Genomic DNA, 14,581 nt, shown 5'->3' on the forward strand with positions numbered 1-14,581 from the left:
TCCTAGAAGTGGTTAGGTAAGAAGTTAGGGGTCTATTAGTAAGGTTGTATAAGAAAGGAGGGTCTCACCCTAAATTGCACAAGAAATAAAGCTATCTGCCTGACCTAGGAGACAGGTGTTGTTTCATATGGCCTTGGATGCTTGATAGGCATTTTAGACAAATACACTGTTAGGAGTTCTTGGAAGCACACAAGAAAATCATTTTAGGAACCAGCAATATATATACAACAGCTGAAATACCACCAAGACTCCTTAAGCCATGGCTTGACCTTTGGAGAAGTCCTTGACTTTTCCAAGTAGTAGCTTTTGTGATAGTAGCTGAATTCCATTATGTTTTCCTGCAGCTTGCAGCAGGGTGGTGGTGGTGCTCGCCTCAAGCCAGGCGGATCTCTGTGAGTTCAAGGCCAGCCTGGTCTACAGAGCAAGACCCAGGACAAGCACCAAAGCTACACAGAGAAACTCTGTCAAAACAAGACAGAAAGAACGATAAGGAAATAAGGTGAAGAATTCAGAGACTGGCATTGATCGGGAGCCACGAGGCAACCCTGGCCTAGGGCAGGAATGGGAGCCCAATGCAGTGGGCCGGGAGCTGAGGAAGGAGACTGAATGGCAGCTTCGGAACCCAGAAACTGTGGGAGCGAAGCAGGACTCAATTACATCTCCAAGAGGAATGGACAACATCTCAGTATCCGGCATACAGACAAGGACACAGAAGCATTTGTGTTCCAGAGGGGAGACCTACATTAACCCTGTACCTTCACGTCCCTTTAGTTGACTTCAAGTTACTGATCTCGGGGGTCACACCATGAGGCGACAGTCTTTGTAATGGTTGGTCCTCCTTTCTCCTGGCTGAGAATCACCTAGGAGACACACTTCTGGGTGCATCTATGACAGTGTTAACGACGAGGCCCAGCCGAGCACCCTGAATGTGGCTCGCCCCATCTCCCGGGCCACGAGTCACAGACGGAAGAAAAAGTGGACAGCGGACAGCGAGCTGAGCCTCCTTATTCATCTCCACTTTCTGGCTGTGGCTGCCGTGTGACAACTGTCTCACGTTCCTGCCGACACGCGTCCCTGAAAGTTAGAACACAGGCCTGCCCCGTTAGGGTCAGATCCCAGAGGCTGAGCCAAGCCCAACCTCCCTGTGGCTTTCTCTGGAACAGAAAGGCAAGAGGCAGGCTGTGCTGTGAGGCGACAGCTACCACGTTATTTATTTGTTTGTTGTTTGGTTTTTGATTTTGTTTTTTGGAGACAGGACTTTCTCTGTGTAGACCAGGCTGGCCTCGAACTCACAGAGATCCGCCTGCCTCTGCCTCCCGAGTGCTGGGGTTAAAGGTGTGTGCCACCACCGCCCAAGAACAGCTCCCAGTTTGTGATAACTGGCTCCTCCACGTTCTGAGTCACCCACAGTGCGTTCACCAAATCACTTCCTGCCACCCCCAAAACGTTATAGAGATGACTTTTCTTCAGTTTGGGGAATTAGTCCAGGGAGACTCCTTCAGGGGGTTTGCTGGGAGTTCACTCTGGAGGCTACTCTCTGAAGAGGCTCCTCTGGCCTCTGCCTTCCAACCTTCATGGTTTCTCATCTCCTCACCTCAGTCCCCCCACATCCCCCCATGTGTCTGCCTGTCTGTGTCTCTGTGTGTGTGTCTCTCTCTCCTTCACATCCCTCTAATTTGTAGTGAAGCTATTGTTTCTGTCTACTGCACTCCCTCCCTCCCACCTCGAGGCCAATCACAGCTCTGAGTCCTTCTCTAAGGAGCCTTATGGAGCTGTGTCTGTTTCCTTTCCAAAGCGACTGCTACAGTTACTTCCGGTTGACTTCCCACCTGCCACCGGTGACCTCACTGGTGAGCCAAAACAAACCCTCCTTCCTTCCTTCCTTAAGTTGTTACTGTCACAGGGTCAAGAAAAGTAAGAAACAGCTTGGCAGTGGTGGCGCACGCCTGCAATCCCAGCACTCGGGAGGCAGAGGCAGGAGGATCTCCTAGTTGGAGGCCCTCCTGGGCTACAGAGCGAGTTCCAGGACAATCAGGGCTACACAGAGAGATTCTGTCTCGAAAAATCAAAAAATAACATAAAATTAAGGAATGTAGTGCCCACCAGCTTTGCAGCAGGTGACACGTGCCTTGTGTGGGTCATGATACAGATGTTTGGTTACTTCGCATGGACCCAAAGGCCTTGGGTCTGCAGATGTCTCATCGGAGACCAAAGTGGGGTGAGACACTTGACCTATCTGTCTTCATATCATGTCTGATTCCTTTGCTGTCTCAAATTTAGCACAGGCTCTACTCCCTCTGTGTGGAGACCTGCTGTTTTGTTGGGAAAAAATAGCGTAAGGTCAACACGAATAGACTTTCCTTCAAGGCTATTTTCCAGACACCATGATGGGAAATAGCAGAGCATGAACATGTATCAGGAGAGAGCAGGGAGAGAACACAGGATTAACATATGGGGGAGGGATGCCTCAGGGTGTAAAGGAGCTTGCTGCCAAGCCTGCTGACCTCAGTTCGATCCCTAAGACCCACAAGGTGGAAAGAGAGAACCGGCCACCCCAAGCTGTCCACTGACTCCCACACATGCGCCCTAACATGAGTCTCCACTGCCGTCCCACTCAGTAAAAAACCAAAAAAATAAATAAATTTAAAATAAATAAATAAATAAACGTAATTTTACAAAGTGTGTGAAAGAGAAAGATTATAAACGTCCTCACCTGGGCTTCTAGCTGACAGAGCGTCCACAGAAACACCCGTGATGTACAAAGGGGGGTACAAATGGCTGTGGCGATGGTCTCCAAAATTGGAGACCATCTTGTCTCTGCTCACTAGCCCATGTCCATTCTCGGGAGTGTCTTCCTCTTCTTTTTCTTCTTATTTTTAATCACTTTTTACTTGTTTGCAAACTCATGTAGATGTCCAGGGACAATTTGTGGGAGTTGGTTCTCTTCCATCAGGTCTCGGGGATCGAACTCTAGTTGGTCAGGCTTGACAGCAAGCGCCTTAACTCACTGAGGCATCTCACTATTCTTACATTTTTGTTAGAAGATGTTTATTTTTAGTTTATTTAATCATGTTCGTGTGTGTGTGTGTGTGTGTGTGTGTGTGAACATGAGGGCTTGGAACTGAAAATTACAGGCAGTTGTGAGCCACCCTATATGAGTGCGGGAACAGAACTCAGATCCTCTGCTTGAATAGTACCCACTTTGAACATCCGTGTGGTCACAACAATGCATCTAAAAAAGTTGTTTGGGTTTATGACCTTTTGTTGTTGTTGTTCCATAGCTACTAAAGCTTGATGAAACCATTTCTATATTTAGCTCAAGAATAAACTCTTTGAAATGAGAGCTGCGGTTGGTGTAGAAAGAAAGACCATGCCTATCCCCCGCCCTCTTTGGTTTTCCATTCTAGTATGTTCATTTATTTATTTGTGTCTGTGTGGGTGGGCGCTTGTGTGGAGGTCAGAAGACAGCTTGCAGAGGTCGGCTCTCCGGCTTCCCCTTCTACCACGTGGGTCGGGGGGTCAAACTCAGTTCCCCAGGCTGGGCACCTCCCCACAGTCCTTCCTTTTTAAAAACCAATCTCTCTCATTATTCCTATCCTGAGTCTGTAACTGGTGCTGCCCCCTAGTGGTAGATGTTATGTGAGCAACGCTGTTGTTTCTTTGGGGGCTGGATTCAAGTGGACGGTTTCTTGATTACATCTGATTATTTTCCAGGAGTCTTCTTAGTTAGTCAGTCAGTCAGTCAGTCAGTCGCTCAGTCAGTCAGTCAGTCAGTCAGTTAGTTTTTCAAGACAGGGTTTCTCTGTGTAGCCTTGGCTGTCCTGGAACTCACTCTGTAGACCAAACTGGCCTCGAACCCAAGAGAGCTGCCTGCCTGTGTCTGGGATTAAAGGCGTGCGCCACCATTTCCAGGCTTCAGGAGTCTATTAATGCATATAGGAATACTGGGAAGAAGGGCTTTAGCTCAGTGGTAGAGCCAGTACTGCCCAAACAAAACATACTGGGAAGGAACATCTGAAGTTGCCCCTGGGACCCAGCAAACTGGGATTCAATCCCTGACTCCCTCTTCCCACCGGTGACTTCATCGGGAAGCGACCTCACCCGTTAAAGCACTTACAGCTCAGAGAGGATGCTCCAATTGTCCGCCTGAAATAGGTTTCTCTGCGGGAACTGCTGCTGTTCTAATTGTGAAGGGCGAAAGCCGATCTCAGTAAAGCATCACAGCGCATGCGTAACTCTTGACGTCCTCCCTCGCCTCCTCATCCCTCTTCAATCCATCTCCAGAAGATGCCCACGCTGTCTTCTTGGCCAATCAGGTGGGAAGACCCAAGTTCTAATCCTCCCTTTGCTACTTAACTGTATCACTCAGGGACCCTCCAAGACTTGGTTTCCTCTTTGGCATAATAAAGTCAAACACAAGTGTTGTGTGTGTGAGAGAGAATAGGGCTCTGTGGACCGCAAGGCGTCATAATCATTACAGCTGGCTGGGCTGAGAAGGAAGTTCAGTTCAGTTCAGTCGAGTCCCTGGGTTCGAGCCCCAGTACTGTATAAACTGTGGGAGGTGGTGCGCGCCTAAAATCTCGGCACTCTGGAGGTGGAGGATCAGGTGGAGACCAGACTCACTTTGGCTACAGAGTGAGTCCAGGACAGCCTGGGCTACATAAGACCGTCTTTACAAAAAACAAAAACCCACAGCAGGAGGGAGTGGCTCTCAAGGCCCCACCCCCTCTCTGAGGATCTACTGGCAGTTAATGGATGAGGAAGAGACGTTTTCTTCAGTGGTGTAGCTACTAGTTAGGTGCCCATGTTCCATAAATAACCGTTACCCTGCTTCTGTAAGTGAGTTTAATGAAACTCATTGGGTCATCAAAAAAAGAAAGAAAGAAAGAGAGAGAGGAAAAGAGAGAAAGAAAAATGGAAGCAGAAGGGAGACTAGGTGGGAAAACCAGAGAGGATAATGGAGCTGTGATCAAATATGACCAAACTACATTATACACACGTATTACACGTGTATGAAAATGCCACAATGAGCTGGGCCTGGTGGTGCACGCCTTTAATTCCAGCACTTGGAAGGCAGAGGCAGGCCGAGCTCTGTGAGTTCGAGGCCAGCCCGGTCTGTAGCGTGAGTTTGGCTGAAAAAAAAATGGGGGGAACGTATCTTCAAGATGGCTGACAGTAAAGGTGCATGTGTATACACCTACACACACTCTCTCACGAGTTAATAGCAAATAAAATCTAAAAAACTAAAAGTGAAAATAAAAAGGGGTAACGAGAAGGTAAAGGCGCTTGCTGCTAAGCCAAATAACCCAAATTCAATGCCCAGGACCCACAGGTGGAAGAAAAGAACCAACTCCCTTAAGTTGTCGTCTGTCCTTCACACGCGTTGCACGCACGTGCCCCTCGCCCATACTCAAACAAATAAACAGATGTAATTAAATTTAAAAAAAAAATAAATAAGAGAGAAAGTAGAAGGAAACTGAAAATTGGCCCGCAGAGGGCGCGCTGAAACTACAACACCCAGCCTCCTTTGGGCGGATGGCCCTACGGGATTGGTCCTTCCTCCATGGGGGCGGGGCTTGAGAAGCCCGCTTTCCACTGTTGCCAGGGGAGACCGCCGCAGGGAGGCGGAAATTGCCGAGGCGGGGCGGTGAGTGCCGAGGCGGCTCGCGGGAAGATCTGGCGGCCATGGCGGCCCCGGGGCCCGCGAGTCGCTTCTGGTGCTCGTGTCCCGAGGTGCCCTCCGCCACATTCTTCACCGCTCTGCTGTCGCTGCTGGTGTCGGGGCCCCGCCTGTTCCTGCTGCAGCCACCTCTGGCGCCTTCGGGGCTGTCGCTGCGCTCCGAGGCCCTGCGCAACTGGCAAGGTGAGCAGGGGCTGGGCGGGGATGGCGCGCTTCCTCAACCCAGGGACCCCAGCTATCCCTCACTGCCAGCCAGCCCCCAGCCTCCGTGCCCATCACTGACCTCCCCGCTTGGAGCTCCAGCAAGTCTTATCCAAAGTCTCATCATCATTTTCGCCGATTCCTTTCCTACCCCAAACTGCCACCTTGCATGTGTCGTCCCCCCCCCCCCAGGCCCATTCATTCTTTGATTTTGAGGATAAATCCCCCTCCTTCGCCCCTCCAGTTTTATAAATACAGACCCCCATCTGCTGAAGGCCTGAGCCCCTCAGGAACAAAACAAACGTCTCTCACCTTCATCGTGACAGTTGAACTTCGTCTCTTGTCACCTGCATGAATGGTTTTTCCTCTCGAGTCTAGAATTTTGTGCTGCGTCTTTACCTTAACCCTGACTCTTAATTCCAGCTCGTGGAAAGAGGAAAGGGGCTGGGCCGTCTTCTGCCCCCGGTAAAGTGTTTGTTTTCTCAGGGGAGAGAATTTTCTCAGACCAGTTACGTCTGTAATCATCCTTTTGTAAAAGACAGGATTCCTAGCCTTTGTTTCTTTCTCATTCTTTCCTGGGAAACCCTAGTGACTCCCAAGGTAACAGAGGCCTGTGCGTTCATTTCATGACAGGTCATATTAAATTGCCTGTTTACCAGAAATTGAGGCTGAATACAGAGAATCACAGAGCTAGTACATCAGAATAGTGAGATAGGAACCCAGCTTTTTGTTTTTAGTATGCTGTTTTAGAACTAAGATTTGGATATATAATTCGCACGCCCTTATATATGTGAGTCCTTTAATTTGGGATCCATGCGGTAATGACCCACGCCTCTAGTCCCAGCACTTGGGAGGCAGAGGCAGGTGAATCTGTGAGTTCAAGGCCAGCCAGGACTACACAAAGAAAAACCCTGTCTTGAAAAACAACAAAATTTCAATTTGGAAGTGTCCAGCAAATAATGAAGGCTTCAAGAGTCTTGACTAGGGTGTGAGGGTTTTCCCCTTAAGCTTAAAGCTGAAACTTTTTTCCTTTCTGTTGGAAACATGTAGCACTTTTTTTAAGTTTATTTATTATGTATAATGTGTTCTGCCTGCATGTTTCCCTGCATGCCAGAAGAGGGCACCAGATCTCATTACAGATGGTTGTGAGCCACACTGTGGTTGCTGGGAATCGAACGCAGGACCTCTGGAGTAGCAGCCAGATGCTCTTAACCATCTCTCTAGCCATCTCTCTAGCCCTGCACGTAGCACTTCTTACAGTCAGCTAAATGCCAGTCTAGATGAGGCACATATCCTCTTTTTTTCCTTTTTCCTTTGAAACAGGGTGTTGCTATTTATGTAGACCAGAATGGCCAGAACTCACCGTGTAGCCCAGGGTGGCCACAAGCCCATGATCCTCCTGCCTCAGCCTCCTGAGTACTAGGACACAGACATGCACCACATCACATTCGTAGTTAACCCTATCTGTGTGAGTGTGGGATTCATGGACAGGGAGAGATATGGGTGTAGCTAGAGTTTTCCTGCCTTGCCCACAGTCAGGACAAATCTCTCTCACCCACCAGTCCCACAGCCGCTCAGACCCAACCAAGTAAACACAGAGACTTATATTGGTTACACACTGTATGGCCGTGGCAGGCTTCTTGCTAACTGTTCTTACAGCTTAAACTAATCCATTTCCGTAAATCTATACCTTGCCACGTGGCTCGTGGCTTACCGGCATCTTCACATATTGTTTGTCATGGCGGGCAGTGTCTCTCTGACTCAGCCTTCCACTTCCCAGAATTCTCTTCTCTGCTTGTCCCGCCTATCCTTCCTGCCTGGCTACTGGCCAATCAATGTTTTATTTACTAACCAATCAGAGCAACATATTTGACATACAGAACATCCCACAGCATATGGGACCTTTGAAGGCCTCAGGCTTGACCTGATACTTGCCAATGAGGAAATTGAAGCTGTGAGGATATGGTCGTTGGACTCAACTGAGCCCAGGCAGCCTGGTTATGACAAAGTCAAGACCCCCTCCAAGTCTTACACTCCTAAGAAATGACACCATCACTTCATCTTTCTCTCTCATGTTAAGGTTTCAGCCCACAGAGAGAGATAAGTACCTTAAAGAGCCAGATGTGGTGGCCCAGGCCTTTAATCCCAGCACTGGGCAGGCAGAGGCAGGCGGATCTCTATGAGTTCGAGGCCAACCTGGTTTACATAAGGAGTTCCAGGCCAGCCAGGGTTACATAGTGAGTTCCTGTCTCAAATAAACAAACAAAGAGTGCATTAGAGCCCTGTAAGGTGGCTCGGCAGGTAAAGGCACTTGTCACCAATCATGAGAATTGCAGTTTGGTCCCTGGGACCTATATGGGTGGAACTGACTCCTGCAGGTTTTTCCCTGAATGCCACAGGGGTGCCATGCCATGCATGCACTCTCGTATACCCACAATAAAGTTTTTAAAAATTATATGTGTTACTGATAACTTGTATTTAGAAAAATAAAAAGTGTAAACCAAATAGGATGGCAGCCACTTGGTTTTTTTATTCAATAACTATATTTATGATATTCATTAATTACATTAATTGTATTGATTTATTACATTCATGATATTATGTCCTAATACTACTGTCCGTTTGTGGGGCTTTTCCATCACACAAAACAGAAACTCTGTGCTTAGGAAATCATTGATGGCAGACACTTGTAATCCCATCACTCAAAGGCTGAGGCAGAAAGATGGTGGGTTCCTGGCCAGCCTGGGCTATATATCAAAACCTTATCTCAAAAAAAAAAAAAAAAAAAAGCCAAGTGGGATGACTTATGTATGTAATCCCAGCCCTCAGGAAGCAGGAGCCAGCCTGGTCTATCTACGTAACTATAGGCCAGACAGGGCCGCATAGTGAAACCTTGTCTCACAGCAGAGAGAGAGAAAAGGTCTTTCTTTGGTATCTTATGGCATATAAATCTTGGCTCCACCTGTAAACCTGGAAATGCGTTCTTAGAGAAGGCGTCCAATTTCTGTGTATTATTAATGATAACGTTATAGTCCTTATAAACCACAAAATAATTCATGATTCCTTTTTTCTTCCCTTGAACAGCCTCAATGGAAGGAGAGGCCAGAATTAACAGCTGAGGAGATGGGCACACAGTGTTAACTGACCCCCACTCAGTCCACCCTGAAGCTCTTACCGTTAATTACCCCTCAGTTGCCCGGTGAGGTAGGTCAGTATTAACAGCCCTGGAGAGATGGTTAAGAGAGCTTGCTGCTCTTGCGGAGGACCCAAGTCCGGTTCCCAGCACTCCCCATGGGGCAGCTCACTCACAACCTCCTGGAACTCCAGCTGTGGGGGTCCAACACCCTCTTCCCGCCTCCCCAGGCACCTGCACCTATACAGAGACACAAAAACGACAGAGAATCTTGAAAAGATCCCTAAAACAATGTTAATAAAGCATTTGACAAGTTCAGAAAAAGTTCTCTTTTTCACACATAGAAATTGGTCTAGACAATCTTTGTTCCAGGGCCAGGAAGGAATGGAGACTACATTCTATGCTCATGCTTTGAATCACGGGAATTGGTCTTGATAACCCTGTCTCCAGGGCCAGGAAGAAGCAGAGGTTATGTTATATACTTATGCCTCGAATGGCGGACACTTCTCTCACTTTCCTGTTTATTATTTTATTTTTGAGACAGGGTCCCGTGTAGACCAAGCTGACTTCAAACTCACGGTGTAGCCAGGAATGACCTTGAGCTCCTGATCCTCCTGCCTCTACCTCCTGAGTGCCGAACTCAGGTGTGCACCACCACTTCCTGTGTGTGGTGTGTGTGGTGCTAGGAACGGAACCCAGGGCTGGGTACACACTGGGCAAGCACCGTACCAACTGAGCTCCAGCCCCGCCCGGCTTCAAGGCTCCCTTCCCCAGCTGGCGGGGGACCTGGCTGCCCCTGGTTGGAACAGCACTGCCTTGGACCATTCACCCAAACCCGTCTTTAGTTTACAGGCTGGTGACCTACATCTTCGTCTACGAGAACCCCGTCTCCCTGCTCTGCGGCGCCATCATCATCTGGCGCTTCGCCGGCAACTTCGAGAGGACCGTGGGTACCGTCCGCCATTGCTTCTTCACCTTGATCTTCACCGTCTCTTCCGCCATCATCTACCTGTCATTCGAGTCCGTGTCGTCGCTGTCCAAGCTGGGGGAGGTGGAGGACGCCAGAGGGTTCACCCCCGTGGCCTTCGCCATGCTGGGACTCACCTCAGTCCGCTCTCGGATGAGGCGGGCCCTGGTGTTTGGCGTGGTGGTGCCTTCCGTCCTGGTGCCGTGGCTGCTGCTGTGTGCCTCCTGGCTCATCCCTCAGACCTCCTTCCTGAGTAATGTCTCTGGCCTTCTCATCGGCCTGTCGTGTATCCTTCCTGGAGGGGAAGTGCTGAGGGAAGCTACACCAGAGGGCAGACCCACTTGGAGGGTGTGGGATGTCAAGTACACAAGCAGTCTGGGTTTGGCCCCCGCCTTGAAAACCTCGGAGCCTCGGGCAGCTCTCCTTCCCTCCCTGGACCAGAACTCGTCTGGAAAATACGAATATGGTTGCCTGCCCAGGCCAGCTCAAACCCATCTAGTTTACGGTTGGCGGTGTAAGCTTAATTATACTGGCCTGGCTTTTCTGTTGTAATCTACTCAACTAACTCTAGTGTGAAGACTCACTGGAGGAGGCCAGGGAGGTGGCTTCCTCAGTAAAGGATTTGTGCAGGCTTGACATAATCCATAGCCCTGCAACGTAATCTCTGATCCCTGCACTGCAGAGGTCCAGACAGGCAAGTCCCTAAGGCTCACTGGCCCACCACGCCCAGCCTAGTTTGGTAAATTCCAGATCAAGTGAGAGACCCTAATTCCTGAGCATCGACACCCGAGGTTGGCCTCTGGCCTCCATACAGAGTGTTCATTGGAAGAATCTGAGAAGTCCATCACCTGGAGATGTTCATGAACGGGTTAAGAAACAGACCTGGGCTTGCTGAGATGTTCTCTTTTTGCTGGGTTAAGAGCATGAAGCTCAGGGCGTTGTACATGATTGACAGGCACTCTACCACTGAGCTACATCCCTTAATTTTCTTTTTTCTCAGAGGGAAAGGGGTTGTAATAAGGTCTTGCTATATGGCCCAGGCTAGACCCAAACTCAAGACCCACCTCAGTTTCCTGAGTGCCAGGGTTACTGTCACTTGCCATCATACCTGGTTCCATACCCCAGTTATAAATTTCTTGGTGTGCGCTTTCTTCCTTTTTTTAAGATTTATTTTTGTTTATGGGTAAGTCTGTGGATATGTGCACCTGCATACTGTCACTGAGGAGGCCAGAAGAAGATGTCAAGTCCCCTGGAACTGGAGTTACAGGAGCTGCCATGTGGGTGCTGGGAGCTGAACTTGAGTCCACTAGAAGAACAGTTTGCGCTCTTAACTATGAAGCCATCTTTAGATTCCCCTGCCCTCAAACGGTAACTTTTTGTTGTTTTGTTTTGTTTTTTTTCAAGACAGGGTTTCTCTGTGTAGTTTTGGTGCCTGTCCTGGATCTCGCTCTGTAGACCAGGCTGGCCTCGAACTCACAGAGATCCACCTGGCTCTCTGCCTCCTGAGTGCTGGGATTAAAGGCATGCGCCACCGCTGCCTGGCTGGTAACTTCTTTTTGAGGCAGGGTCTCACTGTATAGCCCTGGATGGCCTGGAACTCCACTATGTAGATCAGGCTGGCCTCGAACTCACAGAGATCCGCCTGCCTCTACCTCCTAAGTGCTGGGATTAAAGGTGTGGGTGTGTGCACGAACCCGGCTTGCCTCTTCTAGTTTTGAGGTAAGGTCGAAGGTAGCTCATTGGGCCTGGAGCTGACTGAGGCAGCAGATTGAAGTCAGTCCTCCAGCCTCTGGAGTAGCTGGGATTACATTCAGCCGATAGTACCGGAACTATCCGTTTTAGGCGGGGCTGGGGATCCAACCTAGGCCCTCTGGTCAAGTCCCTACTGAGCTACACAAGGCCAGCATTACCTTATCTGGCATTTATTAGGGATTGAGCCTCCTTAATTAGGAATTCTGAGATCCAGAATACTTCAGTATCTGGAATGGTTTTTTTTTTTTTTCTTTTTTTTTTTTTCCACTGAGCTAAATCCCCAACCCCCAGAATCTGCAATGTTTTGCCCATTATTATGACACAAATGGAACATTCTGTACCTGACCTGACTGTAGTCAAAGTAAGGACATGGATGTACCCAAAATACTGTGTAAAGTCACCTCAGGCTGTACAAGTGGAACATAAGTGGATTCTGTCATACATACGCAAGTATTCAAATAACCTGTGAGACCCGAGATACTTCACCCACACTATTTTGGATAAATACTTACCCCTTGGTGCAGGCATAAAACAGATGCGTAATATTTGCTGAAGGGCGGCTAGTAAGGTGGCCTGCTGGGTAAAAGTGATTGCTGCTAAGCCTGACAACCTGAACTTGGGACCTTCATGGTGGAAAGTTGATTTCAACTCCATAAAGTTGTTCTCCCAACCCCTCCTACACACACACACACACACACACACACACACACACACTGTGTTATTACATACAGAGTATGTATGTAATAAAATTTGTAGAAGGGTTTGTGGAACAGGCTGTTCAGGCAGTGGTGGACTAACATAAAGATGGTGGTTACATAGAGAACATGCTTCCGGAGAAGCTGCATTGGAACTTGCCTCCTCCTCAAGGGGTTTGAGGTACGAGGCCAGACTAGGCTACCTATATGTCCCTCCCTCACCAAAAGGCCGTGTGAAGTTCAGTTGGTCACACTGAGGCAGAGCACCTTTGATTTGGAGCAAAAGTCCAGGAGTGTACCAGTCCCTGTGTTATATTAAGCCTGGATTGTAAACTGGGTGGTGGTGGCGCACACCTTTAATCCCAGCACGCAGAAGACAGAGGCAGGTGGATCTCTGAGTTCCGGATCAGCCTGGTCTACAGAGCTCCATAGAGAAATCACGTCTCAAAAAGCCAAAACAGAAAGAAAAAACCATCGTGGCTATGGTTGGAAGGCTCAGGGGTGCATGTGAATTCTGATGCACACCTCGCGTGGCATTGCTTCCTGTGAGGCGTGTTGATGGGAATGTTCAGGCCTCTACAGAGACTGAGGCACACACCTGTGTTTCCCGGGGGCTGGGTCCTCAAAGGGCATGTCAGCTGCCTCTGTTCCTGCCGCCTTCAATTTTACTTAATACACCCACCTCAGATGGCCTCACCTACTGCTACTCCCTGGACCTCTCTGAGCGAGTGGCCCTGAAGCTTGATCAGAAGTTCCCCTTCAGTGTCATGAGGAGGATTCCCCTGTTCAAGTACGTCTCAGGTTCTTCTGCCGAAAGAAGAGCATCCCAGAGCCGGAAGTAAGTGATGAGTCCCCTCGCCTGTTTGGTGGCTTGGCTGGTTTCTGTGCTGGGAGTTGGACCCAAGGCCTTTCCCGTGCTAGTCAGGTGCTCTGTCACTGTGCTGACACCCACCCCTGCCTTTGGTTTTCTTGAGTCAGAAAGCCAGGGTCAGCTTTGAACTTGGGAGGCTCTTGTCTGTCCTAAGATACCTGGCTGTGGATATAATCCCACGGCCCGCTCTCCACCTCATTCCAAGAACAACTGTAGACACAGTAAAGGATGTGGTCCATCTCGGCTGATACAGGAGCGGGAACACAGTGTCTCAGCTCTGTGCAGCTAAGTAATGTAGTTCTCTTTCAGCAGTAGAGCACCTGCCTAGAATCCCCCAGTGAGGGGCTGGGGTGTGGCTCAGTGGTAGAGCACCTGCCTAGAATCCCCCAGTGAGGGGCTGGGGTGTGGCTCAGTGGTAGAGCACCTGCCTAGAGTCCCCCAGTGAGGGGCTGGGGTGTGGCTCTGCAGTAGAGCACTTACCTAATTCAGGGGAGGCCCTGGGTTCCAGCACTGCAAATAAGGAAAGAATCTATGCACAAATACCTTCTGAACACTGCTGCTGCCCTGTGTGAAAATGAACCAAGCAGGAGTGGCTAAAGACAAGACACTTGGATGTGATTCTGAGTGGTTTGTGGAGAGGTAAGAGTCCTAACACTGCCTAGTCAGCAACACTCGTGGGTGGCACTGAGCTGTGGCAGTGAGCCAGGCTTGGATAGTCTGCTCAGTAGGTGTCAGGGTAGGAAACCTGAAAGGAGTTTCTTGGCTCCCCCAAAAGGAGAGTTTCTTGGCTCCCCAACAAGAGTAGGTGAGGCTGACTTTTTTCCTGTCCGGGCTTGTTTGCTCTTAAACCCTGCTAGGCAAGCTGCCAGAGCTTATGAGTTCTCACACCTTCTTTATAGAGGAGGCCAGAGAGGACATGTGATCCCAGGTAACAGTCCAGGGAAGAGCCTGCTGGGACTCCTTCCCCATGCCGCCTCTGCCGCTTGTGTTCATTCCGGCTGTGTCTCAGAGACTCCACAGGGCCAGCCCTGACTGGGGGCGGCGGGGGGGTTCCTCCACTCCCAATGTCTGCAGCAAGCTTTGTTGAACTGGAATAATTGAGTTTGGGTTCTGTGCTATTTATTTATTTAGTGTGTGTGTGTGTGTGTGTGTGTGTGTGTGTGTGTGTGTATCTGTTTTGTTTTTTTATTTGTAGACAGAGCGTCCAGTAGCCCGGTCCTTCCTCAATAGCTCTTTCATCAAAATGACCCTGAACTTCTCATGCTACTGCCTCCATCTTAGT

General features: G+C 49.3%; 1 protein-coding gene across 1 annotated transcript in view; it reads left to right on the forward strand.

Moving 5' to 3' along the window:
* Window positions 1-5,634: 5,634 nt before the first annotated feature.
* Rhbdd2 (rhomboid domain containing 2) overlaps window positions 5,635-14,581 on the forward strand; it is an 11,668-nt gene continuing 2,721 nt past the window's right edge. Inside the window, 3 exon segments of the mRNA XM_059249457.1 lie at window positions 5,635-5,863; window positions 9,860-10,267; window positions 13,116-13,266. Coding sequence (XP_059105440.1) covers window positions 5,686-5,863; window positions 9,860-10,267; window positions 13,116-13,266 — 737 coding nt within the window. The 5' untranslated portion in view covers window positions 5,635-5,685.

The sequence above is a fragment of the Peromyscus eremicus genome, chromosome 23 (genome assembly GCF_949786415.1).
Source record: "Peromyscus eremicus chromosome 23, PerEre_H2_v1, whole genome shotgun sequence".
Taxonomy (NCBI): Eukaryota; Metazoa; Chordata; class Mammalia; order Rodentia; family Cricetidae; genus Peromyscus; species Peromyscus eremicus.